Genomic DNA, 20999 nt, shown 5'->3' on the forward strand with positions numbered 1-20999 from the left:
AGGGTTCAAATGACTCATCCCAAATAATTTACCAACAGCAGACCTGTGGCAGAAGTCCCATGCTCACAAGTCATCAAGCTCCATCTGCTCAAATGGCTTTTGAAGACTGTGTTAGTTGTTTCTTGACACAACATCATTATTTCCACATCACTGCAGGAAGAATTTATAACAAACTTTGAGAGACACATAGGACATCATTCCCAGTAGATCTGGATTACACACACACAGAGAAATCATTTTCATTTCCACTACTCATCAGTGTTTCCTAGGTCTTTCTTCTATCCTCCAGACCTTGTCTGATGTGGCAATCTAAGAAAAAAAACAACCATAACATTAAGTCTGCTTGAGTCTTAACCTCTTTGTGAAACCCTTGGGAGAACTCTGCTGCAAAGGGAAGTTTGGCACAGGGAGAAGATCCCGTTTCTTGGCCTGATGAGGCGAGATGTCTAAAGCCAGAAATCAAGATGGATCAGCATTAGCTTTTCCTAAAATTCATCGAAGTCAGGAGATGAAATAGGGCTGGACACTGATGGAGATCAGCTCTACCTTAATTTCCACTTTCTCATCTGCAAATATTCCTTTGCCAAATCTGTGGAACAAGACCAGCCCTAAGAGATGTCAAGGCCACTCTCACTCTGTGGGCACAGCCAGGCAACATCACAAATCTAACACCCTGGAGCTGCTCCATGCTTTCACACACTTTTGAAGGAGCAGAAGAGCAGGAGAAGCACAGACATTCTGAACAAGGGGACAGGGAGCAAAACAGGATTTCGCACAAGCACCTTTTATTGCCAAGACAAAGTTGCAGCAGCACTGTCTGTTGGCTAGGCAGCATATAAGCGCTCCAAACATCCCAGCTTCTCTCACATTGGTCAACCTCTCACCAACACATCCTGCTTCTGCTTCCTCCTCCTACTCAGGGAGAGCTCTGGGAGTCTTCTGCTTCACAACAAGATGCAGAAACCTCGGAAAGCCCACAAAAAAATTGATATATAGAGAGTATCTTCATCACTTTTCAATGAAATATGAATACTACCAACCAGGCATAGAAAACATTTCAATTAAAGGCAATTAAAAGCATTTTTTATTGACTGAAGATGCCCTTATCTATATATAGATAAATATAAATATTTAAAAAGAGAGATAGGTAGATAGATAGATAGATAGATAGATAGATAGATAGATAGATAGATAGATAGACAGATAGATAGATAGATAGATAGAAACAAAAATTACTCTAAACATTCACCACAGTTTATTCCCCTACAGGTTATTCAGGGATTCCCAAAGGAATAAGGAATAGGTATGGAAAAGGTTATAAAAACACCCTTGAATATGCATCCCTTCATGTCAAATGAACCTATGAACCCATCAAATGAACCCTACAAATCATCTGACTTTTCCTTGAATTCAGCAGCTAGCCCTATAGACAGAAACACACTACAGGCTCAAGCAAACCTTGGTCCTCCCAGTTCAATAGTCTTTCACCCACCATAGTCAACAACATTTTCATTGTGGCAAAAATCCAGGCTCTCTACAGGAGGAAATATGAAATAACCTGCCTACTGGAGAAGTTTATCTTTAAATTCAGGCTTAAACCCTTTGGAAAATGCTATCCCTAGGAAGCTTTCATTCTTTATTGCATAACTCTGAATGCAACTGTGTGTTGGCAGGATGAAGGCCAAATCCGCTATCATGTTGTGCTGGATGAGAAGCTCCTGAAGAACAACCTGCACAATGGCATGCACAGGGACACCATGCTAGGGTTCTCCTACCAGGTTGGGTTCTTCCTCCACAACAGCCAGGTACTGCTGTCTGCACTTGCTGGGAGAAACAGGTTTCCTGCTTTTTACAATTCAGCTTCAGCTATAAACTGACATGGAGTCAAAAGGAGCTGTGCATCCCTCATTAGCTCCTGTGACTCAACAGCACAAAAGCTGTCACTCAAATGCAAGGCCTGTCTCAGACCTGCTTAATTCAAGGTCACCCTTGAAGGTATCTTTGATTGAATTTGATTTCAGTTGTGCTGTTGACATTTAGAATTGAATTTTAGGTGTCCGTCTCTAGCAACTACAAGCCTGAATTCCAGAGTAGTCATTAATCTGACTTCCAAGGGCTATTAAAAACCTGCCCTCAATTATAAAACATTAATCCTATTTTCTGCAGATTCACTCTGCTTTCAATCCTAACAGCTCAAAGCACTGAGCAACAAATATGAATTGCCTTTCAATACCACTCATGTTAAAATCAGGCACAGCAAGATTAAGAGACAGGGCCAGGACAAGGGGAACTTGGTCCTTCTCTGTCCCAGAACTCCCTCTGGGCATAGGCAAAGGAAGGCAGAAAGCTTCTCACCCACAGAATTTCAGTCCTGCTCTTTGTTGCACTGAGATGATGAAAGTCCTCCTTGAAAGGGCAGCTGCTGGGAGGGTTTCCTTGAAGCCCCACGTCGCCCAGACACAGCAAACCTACCTTTTGGCACACCTTAGGCTCCTTCTTCATAGCCTTTACACCCCTTGGTAAAAGCTGCTCTGCCAAACCCTGCTGCTAAGAAATTTCAACAGGCTGCAAATCATCCCATGCCCTCCAGTGCAGTGAAGGAGTTAAATGCAGCAGCTGGAATATGAGCAAGTGCCTGATGCTAACTACCTTTGTTGGTTTTCCTTAAGTGATTCCTGTGCATTTCTCTCTTTCTTCCACCTCCTACTGGTCAGGTTAGCACACGGAACACCTCTGCTGCTCTCTAACTGATTGCATGTCTTTTGCAGCTATATATAAACGATGCTCCCATAAGCTATGCAAACGTTGCCACAGACAAAGGAATTATTCATGGACTGGGAAAGGTCCTGGAAATCCAGAAGAACAGATGTGATATCAACAATACCGTGATCATTGTAAGTGGTCCTGTTCGTACAGAATCTTAAAGCCCCTCAGAGAGACCTACAGCCAAACAAAGCTCAAAAGTATAGGATATACACACACATTTTCCACAAAGGAAATTCCCACCAGAGTTTTAGCATCTCTTAAGACAACTTTGGTCCTGAAACTGGCATTCTGGCAGCCTGGATAAAATATAATCAGAGTAGCTCAAGAATAAGACATTCCTGAGCTCTAATATTCAGATAATATTAGAAGTGCACAATTCTAATACATCTTTGTAAACCAGACCACTTGTTTACAAAGTGGGAAGCATCACTTTAGAGGAGAAAATAAAAAGAACCAAATGATCTTTCCTCCTTCCCCTTGGGGGAAGGTTGTCCCCACAGAGGTGCTCATAGGGATATTCTTCCTTGCTGACCAGGACAGCTTCCCTCACCATCTTTACCTAATAGGTTATCCTGATAATGTACCTCAAGCACTAGATTTAGAAACATGTCTGGAAATCATTCTTTTTCTATGAAACAACCTGCCTGAAGCTCTGTGCAGTCTTTTAACTACCTCCCATTTGTGTTGCTTAAGGAAAAGTGCAGAATTTGTTCACAACCATCAAGTTGTCCCCCAGGAACAAAAGAAATAGTAAGTACTTTTTTCTGTGGTTCTTCCATATCAAAACTGACTATATATGCATTCAATCCTATTTTTAATATAATTGTCTCAGTTTCAACAAAAGGTGTAGTGTTTACCTCTGCCTGCTACATATATCGCTTTTAGTCATGAGACTCAATCCACTCTGATCTCAGAGTTTTATTTTTTTTTAAATCTACCTGGGATCAAAGTAGCAGAAGGGCAGCTTAAAGATAGTTTTATTTTTCAAGGTCAGTTTCTCATATTCACTAGAACGACTAAGACTCCTAAAACTGCAAAGTTTACTTCCACCATGCAAAATTAGGGGAGTTAAATGTTGTTTGGAGTATGCCTGCTCCAGAAGAAATCACAGAACCAACTTTGAGCCCTTCAAATCAGAGATGTACAGAAGGGCAAACTCAATCCATCCCCACCAATATGCTGTAAATTACAGTCACAAGAAGACTTGGAGATGAGAGAGACTTTGCATGCCCAGGTCTAGCACATGAGAACTGCAGATATTTAGAGTTTCTTGGTACCTAATTTATCTGTGAAAGCCTCTCCACTGGGACTACATGAATATATTTTCCTTTATTATTTATTATTTTTTAATTAATTATGCCAGTAATGGTATTCTAAAGCAGATCAAGTCCCATCCACCTCATCAAAGTACTTGACTGGCAGAACCAAATTTAAGTCCTCATGGGTAAAACTCAAATTCATTAAAATTTCTTTGCAATGAACAGCTGTATGGATTCTTGTCTAAATCTCCTCACAAGTGTATACTGAGATCAAATGCAAACGATCTTTCCCTAATTGTGTTCAGATCTAGAATAATATTTCAACAGCTGCTCTTGCACAATTTCATACCTCAGTTTTCCAGGAAGAATTAGAAAGATCAGAAAATGTGAAAAATTGGGAAAAAAAAGTTTGTAAAAGTTCTGAATAGAATCTGTTCAGTTCTGAGCAAAGGCAATTTTAGACATCTTTAAAACTCCACAAGACACTGAGTTAAAATGATCATATGTTCACTAGAAATTATTTAGCTAATTCATTTTGATTTCTAAAAGTATTTCCTTCATTTTAATTATGAAATGTGAGTCAGTGCACAGCATGCATAAAGTTAATGTCCCATTTTTTAACACATATGAAAGTAGCTGACCAATATTATTCAGAAGTGTGTCTGTTTCTCCAATATTTGCTCAGGCGGGGGAGAAGAAATACTGCATCCTCACAGAAAACCACATGAGACTGTACACCATCCAGATCGGGTGCAAGCCCAAGTGTGCTAAAACCATCATCGTGAGTTCACTGCTTCTATTGTGGTAAAAACCAGGAACCCCCTTCCCTGAGCTTCGTCCTCCTCTTAATTCCCACTGAGCATGTCGAGGCAGCTCCTGGCAGTACATCTATTGACCCTCACTCTGGACACAGCAGAGGGCTAAAGACTGATGACAGCTGCAGCACAGGGAGGTCCACACGGTGCAGAGGGAACACAGGTTTGGGAAGGGTAACCCTGTGCTTGTCCCTAGCAGTTCTCCACCTCTCCCTGAGGTGGTGAAGAGCACCTGGGTCCCACCAAGGACTTGGGGTGTCAGCCTGTGTCCTGGTACATTGAGGAGTGTGGTCACAGACCAGCAGAGCTGATGTGCTGCCAAAAATCAAAGACTTGTTTGGGTTGGAAGGGACCTTAAGCATCATGTAGTTCCAACCACCCTGCCATGAGCAGAAACATCCTCCCCTTGACCAGGTTGCTCAAAGCCCCCTACAACCTCGCCTTGAACTTCCAGGCATGGGGCCCCCCATAACTTCTCTGGGAAATCTGTTCCAGTGCCTCACCACAGTAAAGCATTTCTTCCTCATCCAATATAAACCCACCCTCTTAGTTTGAAGCCATTCCCCCTTTTCCTGTCACTAAAACCCCTTGTAAAAATCTAGACCTCTCTTTAACCCTGCCTACCACCCCGACCGTCAGCACAGCATTTCTGGGTTTCCAGAGCAGGGAGTGCTGCGCGGGTTTCTTCGGCCAGCAGTGCCAGCCGTGCCCAGGAAAAGCCGGGAAGGCCTGCTTCGGGAACGGCGTGTGCCTGGATGGCATCAATGGCACCGGCAGCTGCCAGTGCGAGGAGGGCTTCACGGGCACGGCCTGCGAGAGCTGCAGCGAGGGAAAATACGGCCCCGGCTGTGACCAAGGTACCGCACATCCCCCAGCCACACAGGGCCTTTCTAGCCTCATCAGGCATCCAAACCTTCTTCTTTTATCTTCTAACTGTGTTCAGTCCAGATTCTAGAAAGATACGGCACTTCCAGGTAATAGGCCAGTCTTAAAAACATCATTAACCCCTTTTCTTCCCCCATTTATGGTGTTTTCCCTCTAATCCCTAGGCTGGAGACAGTGTATTCCATGTTGGCACACCACAGGTTTGGAAAATAATCCAGCAAGCACAATCCTATTTAGCACTGCTATTTTTCACTGATTCTTTCCCATTAAAATCCAGTTTCAGACCCTGCATTTAGGAATAGAGGAAAGACAAGCATAGTTTGAATTTAAAGCTATTGTATAATTAGAAACCAAAAGGCACAAGACAGTGCCTTTCTTCAAACAGCCTAGAGCAGAAGGTGCCACCAGCAGGTGATGTCTGGGCCACCCCTGGTGTCCTTGCAAAGTGTCCCTTGCTGCACACGCTGCCAGGGACAGTGGTTTCCCCCATCTCTCCCCCAGTGTGCACTTGTGTCCATGGGAAATGCAGCAGCGGGGTGGACGGCGATGGCTCCTGTGACTGTGACATTGGCTGGAGAGGAGTGACGTGTGAGACTGGTGAGTGTCCTGTCTTTTTTGATTTCTGAGGTAAAAAGTGTGTATTTCAGAAAATGGCAGAGCTATCCCAGTGCAGCTTCCCACATGAAGTGAAATATGGGTCACATTCCTGTGCTATGGCAATTAATTACTGTATTATTGGAGAGCCAGCTGAGACACTGCTTACAATACTGAAACACTTACTTAGCTAATCCTCTACCTGTGTCACCCTCTATCTGTCCCAAAAGAATATCCCATTTATTCAAGCTATATGTTTTCCAGAGCAGGATTACCCAGCACATGTTGACCCTTGGATCAAAAGCCTCTCAAATGCTACAAAAAGTTGATTTAGCTATACAGCACCAGATATTAAATTATGTTCTTGTTAATGTGATAAAAAAAATAATTAGCAAATCAATCATTTTGTGCTGGCTTAATACAGCTCTTATATCCAATCAAATTATATTCTGTTTAGACATAATTAAAATATATTCAGTAAGTATTGCAAAACTCTAGCTATTATAGTATGAAATTTTAAAATGTTACAAGCACATTTATAATAGCATTCAAGATCAGTTTTAAATTTCCCCAGGAAAAAAATTAGTAATAAGTAGAGTTTTGTAAGAGGGTTGCTATAGTTGCTACGTCTGAGAAAAATTTCAGCCTCTTTAGAAAACCTACCCTTACATAATTCTAATATTATACAAGATTCACCAGAATAAATGCAGATAAATGACAACAGGTTAAATGTTTTCCTGACTACCTGACACAACTCTTCCTTGTGAGTGAACTTAAGAGGCGTCCACCGATCTTTACAGACTCTACAGGTGGAGTCTCTACAGAGACTGAGAGCATAGTTGTCTGGCACAGAACTCAGACTCCAGCTCCACATGGTGGGAACAAAAGACTCTGAGTCTAAAAGGATGTTGACCCAAGAGGTTCTGATTCTTATTTCTTCTTTTTTTTTTTTTTTCCCACTTGCAGAAATCAAAGATGATGCATGTAACTCCTCGTGCCACACCAGTGCTAAGTATGTATGAAATGTACTTATTTAGAGGAGAGGGGAGAAAAAAGCCTTTTGCAAGGCAAAAACCAAGTCCACCTTGCTCATGACTTCTCAGCAGCATATATCACAGAGATAAGGAGCAATAATAATGTAAATCAAAAGAGAGGGGTAAACCCTCTTTTTCCCAGACCTAGGTCATTCTCTCCCCTGTGTGTTTGTGACCTTCAGTTCATGTTAGCAATATTCTACCAGGTTTTTTGGCAAAACTACACTCTCAGATTTTCTCATGGGGACCCCACACATTCTGGAATCAAAACTGTGTTTCTGTCAGAAGCAGGTTGTTCTTCTCTTGTGTATTTTTCATCCACTGACATACATCTGCAGGTGTGAGGATAGGTGCAGGCATGCAGAAGTAGGGGGCAATGATGAAGTGTGCAGGCTGCATCCCTCCATAAATTGGTTGCACACAAACAGAAATTGTGCACAGCTTTTTTGGGTGAGTAGATATGTAAATTCTGGAGTTCTGCACAAAAGAAAAAAAAAATAGGATACTCAAAGACCAAAACATGGAATTCTAATACCTAAAATAATACATTCATATCACATTTGAAAAGCTTGGTGCAACTAGGTCCATTTTTATGGTTTTAGCTACCTCTTACTGTATGGTTAAAGGCCTTGTTATTTCTATGCAACATTACCTTCAGAAACACTGACAAAAACAAGGGCTGTACAAAAGACCTGACCAATTTTTTTCCCCTCTTTTAAATGATTCCTCCCTCCTTTTATTTTATTAGCTGCCTTCTCCTATCAAATGGCACTGCCTATTGCAAGTGTGCAGCTGGGTTTGAGGGGAACGGGACATTCTGCACAGGCAAGTGAACTTTGTTTCTTCCCTTTTGAAAATTAAAAAAAAAAAAAAGAAAAAAGAAACCAAAGAAGAATTCTTGAAGTACTCTCTGGTCACAGTAGAGTTGGTGAGAGATGAGCACTTCCCTATGCACCAGTTAAAAAGCAGGAATTGTTGCCAGTTCCCTCAAAACAAATAGCAGCCCAACAGGTGCGGATTCATAGCAAACAAAGGGCTCCAATTCTCCAAGCTGCGAGGCATTGTGCTGAGGGAGACCAGAGAAAAGGGAACATGCTGTGCACAACCCCAGCCCCATTGTTTGCAGAGTAATGAAACCTGGTTTGTGACTTTTACTCCCTTTCCCAACAAAGCCCAGCAGAGAGAGGCCAATTCAGGGTACAATAACACTTCCAGCTATTGGAAGTCATGTAGTTCTTCCATTTCCTCAGCTTTCTGAGCTTGCTCAGATTCCTGGTGTGGTAAAATCCACTTCTTTAGACTAGAGAGATTTAAGAGACCCTCAGAAAGGGAAAATAACACTTAATGTTAGATGTTCTCCAAAAATCCGGATTATCCAAAACAGACTGCTTACAGCTACAATAATCATAATTAATTATAATTTTTCTTAATTCTTAACTGATCAAAATACTAATGTTTTTCAGAACAGAAATTCATTTTTCTACTTATTCACAATGTCTGGCAGGGTCCTAATCCCAGATTTTGCCACTTTTACTCTGCCTGCTTTCATTTTCTCTTCTGGCACAAGACAGACAAATCCATTTTAATCTACTGGGGGACAATTCCCCATGTGCAGGAAGAGCTGGGTGACACAGATCACCTGCAGTGACTCTGCACTCACCTTTGCTCCCATATACAAGATTCCTGGGCAAAAGTATTTGCAGAAAAATATTAATTCCCCGGTCTGAAATTGCTGAAACAGAAATTTAGGGTCGTTTGAAGCAAAAATTATAGTAATTTTCAGGCTGATTTGAGTCAGGCTGAAGATCAGACAAGGCTCCCTCCCTGCTCTCATGTTGTGAGCATCCAGCTCATCCAGAGTTGAAGAAACAGGATGAGTATCCATCTGAATAAGAATCAGGACTTTCTGTCACAGGAGGGCTAGCTGGTGTTATACCCTAGACCTCCTGCAAGAGAAGCTTTATGATCTGTGTGCAGGAAATATCAAGCTCAGGCAACACTTAAATGGCTATTTAAACTAGAGATGGAACACAAACATTCCTTTTTGTGTGTGTTTTGTTGAAATGGGCAGAATTGAAAGACAGAAAGTTACTGAAACTCAGTCCTGGAATTCTAACATTCTAACTAGAAACATCATTTTAGCTTTCCCCCTTGAAATAATAACAGGTATTAAATATCTGCCACTAGTGAAGTCTGCAGCTTCCTGATTCAGAAAGATTCTGTTCAGAAAATATTAGTAAATCCCTTTAAAAGATGGAGGCAGGTTATCATGAGAAGCAAGAAGCCAGTCCAGCCAGGTTTACTCTCTGCTGTTGTCCCTGTTCAGCTATTGATGCCTGTAAGAGCAGCAATGGGGGCTGTTCCTCCAAGGCAGAGTGCAGGAGAACAACCCCGGGGAACAGAGCCTGTGTCTGCAGCGCCGGGTACACCGGGGATGGGATCGTCTGCATTGGTAAGCACATGCCCTGTCTCGTGTATCACACAGAGGAAAATCACAGGAACAAGGTCTCCTGCAGGGGGATGGATGATCCTCCTTCCACTCTGACCCAGAAGTGCAGCTTGCTGACATTATACCCCCTGATGCCAAAGGCATCTTTTCCTGCTGCATGGCTGGTACTGCTTGGCAAACCATGCACCTGCAGCAGTGTGGTGGGACACCAAATCTTACCAAACAGCATCTACCTCTAGCAAGGATAACCCCATCTCCAGCAGCTTGACACACACACACACGCTCCTCTGACCATCACAAAGACTTTTAGGCACTGTACCACACCTCCCCAGCTTCGGTTTCAGAAAAGCTGCTGGCAGGGCTTTAGCCTCCACCAAGACAGCTGAAGACTTAGACTGAGGTAATAAGTAACTGAGGGAATGAATTTTGTCATAAATCTGCATTCCTTGTACGCTTTACTTAAAATTCATTCTTCTTGGGTTTTCAGAATTACTCTCTCTTTATTACACTGTTTCTGTTTTGTAAAGAAATCAACCCTTGTCTGGTGAACAATGGTGGGTGCGATAGAAATGCAGAATGTACACAGACTGGACCTAATCAAGTGAGTACTTTGTTAACGAAGAAAAATAGGCCTAGTCAAGTGTTTATTGTTAGGTGAAGAAAAATTTCCCCATGACAATTTTGTTTTTAAGTAGAAAACTGAATTTCATAACAATTCTGAAAAGTATGTGCTTCCCTCAAAAAGGCATTTGAGGGGGAGTGCAGACAAACATGAAAACAAAAATCTATTTCGGTGAAAGGAATCCAAAACTGCAGAGGAAAGCAGTGTTTTGCTATTTCAAGTGGTTGTTTTTCTCCTTTGGGAGGTTTTGATGTGAAAAGCTGTAAGTTTGAAAGTATTATTAGATGATGTTTCTTTTATTGTTATAGAAACTCTCCATGGAAAAAATTCCATTTTAGCCTAGCCCTTCTCCCCTCACAGTTCAAATGTATCCACAAGGAAACAAAATGGCCTAAACCATAGCTCTTGCACAGGGATTACAACATTCTAGCATCCACTCGCTCCTCTGCTGATCTCTGGAAGTAGTTACAACCTGTTTATTTATTCTTCCTTACCTTTGAGAATGCAATTAACATCAAAGTAATAACAACCTCCACTACAAAACCTCAGCACTGCAAAGGCAAATTTATAGGACAGAAATGAAACTGTTTTCTCTAGGGCTTTCACTCATCCATGAGGTATATAAACACTTCTACTAGACTATCTCCCAGTTTTATTTCAGCTGTAGAAATCTCACTGAATTTTCAAATTCCTACATATTAAATGTAAATTCTAATTTGAGAACCATTAAGCAGTGAATTGGAGAATATAATTCATTTATTTGCAACTATATTTCATCTTCATGATAACCACAAATGTGAAATAAAGTAACCAGAACAAAGTGTCAGATGCATTTCCACTGCATGGGATGTTGCCAGTAACACACAATTCCAGATGTGCTTTAAGAGTACTTTTCATCATTTAAAAAAAAAAAGCAGGGGAAGGAGAGGGATACAAGGGAAATACCAGCCTATGCAAAAAAAATTGAGGGAAACAAATTAGGGGTTTAGCCTGTTTTGTCAGCAAGACAAAAATGTGCAGATGTCAGAGGGGTCATTTCAAATGAACAGGACAGCAGAGAGGAGACCAGAGATGGACAGGCAGGGAAAAGACAGATAGAGCCTAATGAAAATTATTACTCCCCAGTCTCAGTCTATGGTTACTCATACTGGCCACAAAACTACTCTGGGAGACATAATGTACTTTTAGCTTAATAAATTGCACATCTTATCACAATGAAATTATCTGGGGAAAAAAGTAAACTATGTATTTGCATGCTGGAAAAAAAAAAATCAAGCGTTTTTCAATGCATGCATGTTTTCTGATTTTGCTTTGTAGGCAGTATGTAATTGTCTGAAGGGATATTCTGGAGATGGCAAAACCTGCACATATATCAGTCTGTGCTCACAAGTGAGTATCCATTTAAGGAGACAATTTCAGGTCTCATTATAATCGTTACATTTCGGGGGTTGCATGCATTCTAAACTAAGTTAGGTGTGCTAAGAATCAATTCATGTTAACTTAGCTAATCTTTAAATATCCTCAGTTCAGTACATGCTTTAGTGCTGTCACTATGAGAGAAACTGAATATGCAGGAAGGGCTTTTCCTCAACCACAACCTGGAAATAACAACAAGTGAGGGCCTAGACTCATCACTGAGTCTTAAATAACTCTCTTCAAATCCAATCCAGATAAAGAGACCCTGGTCTGTAGCGCTAAAACCTAAGTCAGCAAATTATTTGTCACATAGAGTTCCTATAAAAAGCCAGCAAAACCATTTCCTTCCACAGCACCCAGCCCAGGACATGCCATGGCACTACCCATTCTGTCCCTCACTTGTCACTGTAGGCTGAGAATTAGCCACATTTGTTTAGCACAAGCTGGCTCACACACTGCAAGCCACATTCTGGCAGTCAGTGTGATTCTCTGCACCAGCTCTACTATTCTGCCTCTTGGCAAGCTGCAGCAGGGACACATGCACTCCCCTGTGTACATTAATCCTCTGTGCTCTGAGCACAGTAACAATTATTCTCACCCTCCCAGCCTGGCCTCTCAACTGGCTTTCTCTGACCTTGAAAGGTTGCAGGCAAGAAAGAACAAGGGCAAAAACAGAATCTGGAAGAAGGGGAGTTTTAAGTTTTGAGTCACTGCTCCCTATGATTTTGTATCTCTTGCTTTTTCCTATGCTATGTTCTGGCAGCTTTGCTTCCACTTGACTAATTAGGCCAGGCTAATTATGTATTAAATTATAAAGATCGTCTTGAGGAGCATCAATGTCATACCAGAGGCTAGCCTGCCTCCACAATGACCAAACCTCTGTGCAGCAAAGCTTCCCAGGTAGCCAAGGCTGCCAACAGTCTGCCTAAGCCAAGCCAAATCCACAGCAAATCCACCCAAACCCACTTCTTACAGCCAGGCATCCCTCTGACCTGTCAGGTCAGGCCTCACTATAGCTCCCAAAGGAGCTTCTGCTCCTTCTCATGGCCCATGGGAAAGGATCCCTGAGATGATCAGCAACAGGAAGGACACCATGAAACAAGTACAAGAAGAAAAAACAAGAAAGCCTCTCAATTTTTCCCATTTTGCTCTCAAGCCCAGGATAGGAACGTATTTGTAAGCTGAGGCAGTAACAGGGGAGCACCTACTCATGACTGAGCAGAGCTCTGAGCCCCAACATGCTGCTGGGTGAGGAACATCTTGGTTTAGTACAGGGAGCTTTCTGGAGGCAGGCAGCTGGGGGAGATGCATCCACTGCTCCAAGCCCAAAGCTGGACTGGGGTGCAGACAGGAGATGTTTTAGAGACAAGGAAAGGCAAGTCCCTGTTACAGCTGACCTGGGCCATCAGACAGTCCTGTGCTAATGCTCCTCCATAAATCCAGGCTCCTGGCACCATCCCAGTGATTTACAGTGTGCAAATAGTTCCCCTTAGACTAAGTCAGGGCTGCATTGACAGAGAAGCTAAGACTCATCCCTAAGGTGCAGAGTGAGACTTGCATGCAAATATTTTGCATCCTTACAGCATCATGAACTAAATATATAAGGAGGGAATCAAAACTACATCCTCTGCATAAAAGGAGACTTATTTCTTATAAACCCTAAACACTCTTTAATGTTTGGAAGGAAATACATGCCATCAGATATATTCCAGCAAGATGTGGTTACAAAAGGATTTTGTGATTAAACCTTTCATTATTATATAAATAGAGCAGAGGAGTGGGGGGAAGTGGTGAAGTGGGATTGTTTTATACACCTGGAAATGAAGGAATTATATATTTTATACTTTGCTCTTACAAGAATAATGGAGGCTGCAGTGAATTTGCTGTCTGTAATGACACCGAGCTGACAGAAAGGACCTGCACCTGCAAACCTAACTACATTGGGGATGGATTCAAGTGCCGAGGCAACATCTTCCAGGTAAAGTGCTTCACATGTTTGCTGTCTCCTATTTTTTCTTCACATAGTTACCTAATACAATGGTTGAAACACACCACTCTTTTCTTGGACAAAGTTGTATCCTGGAATTTGAAGTCGTCCCAATCCAAGAAACCAGGAATAGGAATAGGATGCTGCAAGATAAACTTAACTGCCAAAACAAACAAAAAACTCTGATGGACAATCATTATGACTGCAGTATTAGGGAGGTTTAGGTTTCAAAGAAGCCTGCTGTTTGACAGAGTAAGGTAAGAGCAGAACAGAAGAAATACTGATATGCAGGACTTATTCCAAACCAGGAGTTCCCTTTCTTGTCTGAGTGCTGCATTTGTTTGCACTCCACAGACGTTGCCTCACATTTGCAGCAATGTTACAGAGTCTTCTTCTTAATTGCAGGAACTTCTCAGGAACTCCAACACATCTAGGTTTTATTTTCATTTAGAGGTAAGAAAAGGTTGAGTGGCTGGGGTTTGTTGGGGTTTTCTTGGGGGGTTCTCCTCCCTTTTTTTTCTCCAAGATTATAGAGCAGAGAGAAATGGGCAAGAATCTGATGTGTACCAACTTCCTTCAATGTAATTGGGACTGGATTAGGATTATCAAACTTGAGATGCTCCAATGTAAACTATTAACTGTCACTAAACTGTATTAATGATCTAGAGTATTAATGATAAGGCCAAGGTCCCAGGGAAAGGTAGGACCTCCAGACTGGGCATAAAACTGAAACTTTCACCAGTTCACAGTCTGAGATCTGTCAGCACATCTCTCATGAAGCCTGGAGCAAGAACATACCACCCTTTTACTACCCCTTCTGCATCTTCAAATGGCAACAATTTCAGTTGCCTCCCTGAAACATCACAGGGTGCTCTGTGTCTTGCAAGACAGGCAGCGTGCAGCCAGCTCTCACTGATTTTTGGAGACTGGTGACAGCAATTCTCTGTTTACCAGAAGCCTCAGGGCAGCACAGACCTGTATACTGGCATGCTAACCTAAAGACCTATAATCTAGTTTTAGTTTTGCTACCATGGTTGACAGGTGGCTCTCAATTTAGCTTATCAGTGGTCATTGCAAAGTGCCTGCAATAGCCCAGGTCCATTTGTACCCCTAAGAGTAATTAATTTAATTCCCTCATCTCCTGTTTTTGCAGAGGGGATAAAGGCATGGCTACAAGACAAAATCTTCTAAAGGGAACTCAATGTGTGGCAGCAGTGGAACTGCAGGCACCACCTTCCCCTCCACAGGGCAGTCCCTGTCACTGTGTGACATCCCATGCACTAACTCATTGCTGCTCTTTCCTCTTAAATTTGGCAGGCTTTTTCTATCAGAGATATCTCAGGCCCCGGTCCTTTCACCCTGTTTGTCCCTCACACAGACGTACTGAACAGTGACCCGCAAGTAAGTAAAAAGGTTCAGTAAAAATGAGCTTTCTGCTTCAGAAGTCTTGCTCGGCTGCTTCTCAACCCCTCCATTCCCCACTGCAGGTCAAGGAGTGGATTGCCAAAGGAGTGATGGCTCAAGTGCTCCGGCACCACATGGTGGGTTGTGCAAATCTGCTGTACAAGGACCTGACAGCAATCAGCAACATCACCTCTCTCCACGGTGACCTCATACACATCAGCTACTCCCAGGTAACCAAACATGGACAGACAGGGAACAGAACAGTAAAACACCCTGCTCTCATTCACCTTTCTAAAAACTTCAGTGGTTCCCTTTCCTCCTCTGCTGCACAAAAGTAAACAAATTACTTTTAAATAAGATTGTTCAGCTGAAGTGTTCAGCACTTATTTGGTATTCCAAGAGTGGAATTCTACAACCCTTGCTTTGACACAAGCTATTTTATCCTCAGACTCTGGTTTTATGACCATGAGGAAGGTTTGAAAAAGCAAAGGGGAATTTATTAAAGCTGAAAGTACCGTTTGCACAGAACAGAAAGAAAAGTGGTCTGGGCTCATCAAAGCAGTTCAGCATCAGCCTCACTTTCCCACAAGGTTTCACAGAAAAAATGGATTTGTTGCCTTTCCAGAACTCGCTGGTTTTGAACAACAAAGCTGAAATTATACTCAGTGATGCGGTTGGCACAAATGGTGTGATCCATGTCATAAACCAGATTCTGGTCCCTTCACACATGCAGGATTTCCCCCTCAAGAAGGTATGTGCAGCTTATCACCCCTCCCAACTCAGGGGCTTTTCCACAGTTACTGTCAGATATATAAAATCATATAAGTCAACAAAAAAAAGATACTAAAAAGACCTTATACAAACACTGTGTGACACTGCTGAATAAATTCAATATTGTATTTCAAATTCACTGGAATTACAGATAAAGAAAGAACAGTACAAGACGATTTTTGCCAAGGGCTTTTACAGCAGCTTTAATTTTATAACAAAAAGTGATTAACAGGGAAAAGCAAGCCCTTATCTGCTTTTTTAATACTGAAAAAATGTATTTCTTAGATAAATTACTCACTTTTATTTCTTTGTAGGAAAGCCTTAAAATGGTTGCAGCCAAGCATGGGTACATTCTGTTCAGCTCTTTGCTAGAGGTAAGCACACAAATGACAGGAGCCATTGGTTAAAGTTGAAAACAATTTTTTTTGAAGACAAAGGAAACACGAAGCACATGGCATCAGTGGCAGTGGAACCAAAAGGCTCACAGTACAGTACACAGCAACCCTGCTCACCACCAGTCACACTCCCACACAGGTTGGGGGATGTTAAGCAGACCCACAGACACCTTTCCCTTCCCCACTCAGCTCTGTCCTACTGCACATCTGGTTTTTAAAGTCAAGGTATTTTCAGGCTGGTGCCCAGGCAGCCCATAGGGCACCACACCCCAGTTATACCTGACATTCACCCCACAGGTGGCAGAGCATTAATCTTCTGCCTCAATTTTTGCTGTGTTTTGCTGTGTTGCAGAAAAACAACCTGTTTGGGCTGATCAACGATCCCATCCACAAACCCGTCACGCTCTTCTGGCCCACAGACACAGCCATCCGTGGGCTGCCACAGGAGCAGCAGGACTTCCTCTTCAAGAAGTCCAACACCGACAAACTGGTGCAGTACCTCAAATTCCACATTGTCCGTGATGCTGCGGTAAGCCCTCGAGTTTTGGGAGTGTTGCCACAGCCGAAACATGCAAGCCCAGACATGTGCATCTCCTCTTTTCTTTCCCAGGTGCTGGCCTACCAGCTCTCCAGCTCCACCTCACTGAAGACCCTACAAGGCTCCAACCTCAGCGTGAGCTGTGGGGATAATGGGGAGATCGTAAGTGTTCACTCTGCTGGCACATTTATTCCTCACCCCTGCTGTAGGATTGGCTCCTGCAGACCACACTCTGCCTTTGCACAGCCCTCAGGTCACAGTGGCACCCAAACTTCATTGGTCATCACCTCCACATGCCAAGAGCCATGCCAACACATTCAGCAAACTATATGGTTTGCAGGACTTTTTGGAGCTGTCATTTGCTCTGTTGCAAGATGCTATTTCTTCAAAACAGCTCTCATTCACTTTGAAATACCAGCACACTAACTTCTACAATACCAGTGCAAAACCACTAAGATCAGCCTGGTGTTGAGCCCCATGAATGCAGCATCTGCATGCAAACTCTGGTGTGTAAGCACTTCCAAGCTAAGGTTGCAGGCCTGATAATCCAGAACATTGTCAATTTTCTCTTTGTAAATGTATCTGATCATACCTGGCAAGCATCTAAGTGTAAATATACATAAGATAAACCTGCAAACACGGGACTGGCATATTCTGTCCTCTTCAGAAAAGAAAGATCTCATAGAATCATAAAATGGTTTGGGTTGGAAGGAACCTTGAAGATCGTCTTGTTCCAACCCCCGTGTTATGAACAGTGACACCTTACACTAGACCAGGTTGCTCAAAATCCCATTCAACCTGGCCGTGAACACTTCCAAGGATGGGGTGTCCACAGCTCTCTGGGCAACTTCTTCCAGTGTCTCACCAACATCACAGTAAAGACTTTCTTCCCAATATCCAATCTAAACCCACTTTAAAGCCATTACCCATTGTCTTACCGTTACATACATTACATTACACATGCCCTTGTTAAAAATCTTCCAACTCTCACATATCCCCACTTTGGCACTGGAAAGTGCTCTAGGGTCTCCCTGAAGCCTTCTCTTCTCCCAGGTGAACAGCCCCAGCTCTCTTAGCCTGTCTTCATAGGAGAAGTGCTCCAAAGCTCCGAGTACCTTCATGGCCCTCCTCTGGACTTGCTCCAACATGTCCACATCCTTCCTATGCTGGGAACCCCAGAGCTGGACACAGTACTCCAGACACACATCTGCCTGTAGGAAAAGAGGCCCCAAAACTGGGTTTGAGCCCCTATAGCCATCAGTTTTACTTACAGGATAGTTTGACATACCACCTTTCCCCAAGAGCACTCCTACAGAGAGCAGGAACCCAAGGAGGAGCAGCTCATGACTTGCCACGTTCCCCTCTCCCAGGGCGCCCTGTTCCTGAACGACGGGCAGTGCAAGGTGGTGCAGAGGCAGCTGGAGTTTGACGGGGGCATCGCCTACGGGATCAACTGCCTGCTGACAGAGCCCAGCCTGGGGGGACGCTGCGACAGCTTCTTCACCATGGAGATCATGGTTAGCACCCCTTTTGGGTCCCTCACCCTGACAACAACACAGCCCAGGGCCAATGTCCACCTCCACTGGGGTAACTCTCCCTGCAGCTCAGGTACTCCTGTGAGTCAAGCCCTGCTTCACCAGTGCAGCTGCTGCACTGGTTAGAGAGAAATTAGGTGCAGCACAGTGCTTCAGAGGTGCACAACATGCTTCATGTGGATAAATCTTCTATCCACATGAAGCAGCACATAGGACAAGTGGGTCTGCTTAAGACCATAAAAAAAAAAAAATGCAAGCAAAAATTTGAGCAAGGACAAATCTTTCTGTCATGGTTTTAAATTAGTGGAAGTTCAAACTACTTGTTTGTCCTTAGAGATCACATTTACAAAGTTCCCTATTAAAAAAGAACAGCATTGCTACTCCAGCAGCACAGGGTATGAAGGACACAAGATAGAGAACTGTCTATTCTGTCTCAGTCTCTGATAATTTTTGTTTTTAACACACCTGAACAGGCATTGTTGGTGTGGAGGAAATTTCCTCTATGAACTTTGTTTCTCCATAGTTTTCTATAATTTTTTTAAGTGCAATAAACTTTACCTTTTCTCTGCTTATCTTTTCTGCTCTCATAAACAGACTTTTTATCAAATGGCCTTTTGTAGCCATTATTTTAATATATCTTTTTTTTTCCCTTTTCCAGGGGCATTGTGCTAGCTGTTTCAGTAACACGAAATGCCCTCCAGGGACAAAACCAAAGGTAAAACATTCAAAGCTCACATGTAAGCAGTCTAACATGCTCTTCTCTGTACTTCACACCAGCAAACCAGAAGTTTCTAGAATAAATAAAAAGAGAACCTTTGACAATGCTACCACATTATTAAGTGACAAAGCTGTCCCTGAGCAAACACCCAGGTGCTGGTGGTGGGGTATGCTTGTTGGTCTCACACAGGATCCACTGTAAAAGTGCTTCAGCTGACTCCAGAGCAGCCCCTGCACTCTCAGGAGTGCTTAGCATGTCAGGAATCAGAGAGGGTGGGGGTCTCACACCCACACTCTTCACACATCATATTTTGATTCAATGTACATCAGAAATTACAATTTAAAGAGGGAAAAAACCAAACTCCATGCAGCACTCACTTTCCTGTGTTCTCCCTCTCCTCTCTGTGCTGACACGTGTGACATGCAGGAAGGGATCCACGCGTGCACCTATGAGTCCTATGGGCTGCGGAGGGATGGTTGCCATAGGAACTGCTCCATCGTCATCCACATGGCCAAGTGCTGCAAGGGCTATTTTGGGCCAGACTGCCAAGGTAGGATTCCCACCCACATGGCCATCCTGTGCCCTCCCCTTCCCCAGTACAGCTGTGTAAGGTAAAGTTTTGCCCAGCAGGCAAAACTGGGACAATTGGGATAAGGGGATGAGGAGACCAGCTGCAAGATGAGGGAACTTGGTTGCAAGAGCTGAAGAACACAAAGTGTTAACTGCTTCTTCAATTCAGCTTTCATCCTCACATTTAGAGCAAGTTTTAAACTCCATAGCAGTAGCAGGTGAGCACTACAAAGTGTGAAAGCCATCCTGCTGAGTGGGTCACCAGCTGAAAGTCCTTTAAACACAGGCTCAGGTTGACACAGCAACACCAGTACACACCTGAGGACCAGAGCATGATTGCTCAGCCACAGGCAAGTGCATCATGGAGCAAGCTCAGAAGTTGTAGTTCTGAACAGATGGAGATGATCTGGGAGGCCCCATCTCAGCAGTTTGTTAGCAGACACTTCCAAACCATTCTCCTTCACCTGCCAGCCCTGTAGGGCACACAGGGTCAGGAGCCAGGACAGGATCTCTGCTGGCAGGTAAGTCCAGCCACACAGCCCTGCCAGCTTGCTCTGACCCGGTTTCACAGATAGACACACGCAAACCCCATGCAATTTTGGCCAGCTGAGCTGCCCTCAGCTCAGGCAGCCTGAGCTGCCCTTTGTGGTCACCCTGACAGCACACAGACTCATAGAGAAATGCAAGGAAGGCTCAATTTGGGCAGTGCCACTCATAGATGGGTATGAATGAGCAAGCAGCCAGATAATAGCATCTACAAGTCAGGGCTGGAAAGATCCTCAGCACCTTTCTGACAGGAGCTGTGGAAGTGTGTCAAGGAATTCAGAATACAGGGCTCACAGTAGTCATAAGTGTCACAGCCACTTTTACACACCCAAAGAGAGGTGCATTTACAGGCATTCGCCGCTCAGTGATTTTTACAGAACGCTAGATAACCAACACTGACAACGAATAAACCTGCACCTGAGCTAAAAAGCCACTTTTCTTTTTCAACCTTTCAGCTTGCCCAGGGGGCCCAGAGACCCCATGCAATGGCCACGGTTCCTGCGATGACGGGTACACGGGGACAGGAGAGTGCCGCTGCCACGGCGGCTTCAACGGGACCTCGTGTGAGCTGTGTTTGCCGGGCAGATACGGCTTCACCTGCAGGCGTACGTTGGAGTTCCCTTTCCATATCAATGCCTATGCCAAGCCTAAACTATGCTAAGTAAGCCAAGGAATGCTTCCCTCTTAACATCAAT

General features: G+C 43.4%; 1 protein-coding gene across 1 annotated transcript in view; it reads left to right on the top strand.

Annotated features, from left to right (window-relative positions):
• LOC131592282 (stabilin-2-like) overlaps positions 1–20999 on the top strand; it is a 72492-nt gene that overhangs the window by 41126 nt on the left and 10367 nt on the right. The window contains exons 32-54 of the mRNA XM_058863694.1: positions 1674–1805; positions 2769–2894; positions 3460–3516; positions 4711–4806; positions 5502–5697; positions 6227–6322; positions 7286–7331; positions 8102–8178; positions 9680–9805; positions 10330–10403; positions 11742–11813; positions 13699–13818; positions 14233–14280; positions 15145–15228; positions 15315–15461; positions 15857–15982; positions 16317–16376; positions 16750–16926; positions 17008–17097; positions 18306–18452; positions 19129–19185; positions 19615–19738; positions 20760–20909. Of these exons, the coding sequence (XP_058719677.1) occupies positions 1674–1805; positions 2769–2894; positions 3460–3516; positions 4711–4806; positions 5502–5697; positions 6227–6322; positions 7286–7331; positions 8102–8178; positions 9680–9805; positions 10330–10403; positions 11742–11813; positions 13699–13818; positions 14233–14280; positions 15145–15228; positions 15315–15461; positions 15857–15982; positions 16317–16376; positions 16750–16926; positions 17008–17097; positions 18306–18452; positions 19129–19185; positions 19615–19738; positions 20760–20909 (2428 nt within the window). The remainder of the gene's footprint in view (positions 1–1673; positions 1806–2768; positions 2895–3459; positions 3517–4710; positions 4807–5501; positions 5698–6226; positions 6323–7285; positions 7332–8101; positions 8179–9679; positions 9806–10329; positions 10404–11741; positions 11814–13698; positions 13819–14232; positions 14281–15144; positions 15229–15314; positions 15462–15856; positions 15983–16316; positions 16377–16749; positions 16927–17007; positions 17098–18305; positions 18453–19128; positions 19186–19614; positions 19739–20759; positions 20910–20999) is intronic.

Source organism: Poecile atricapillus, chromosome W (assembly GCF_030490865.1).
Source record: "Poecile atricapillus isolate bPoeAtr1 chromosome W, bPoeAtr1.hap1, whole genome shotgun sequence".
Classification (NCBI taxonomy): domain Eukaryota; kingdom Metazoa; phylum Chordata; class Aves; order Passeriformes; family Paridae; genus Poecile; species Poecile atricapillus.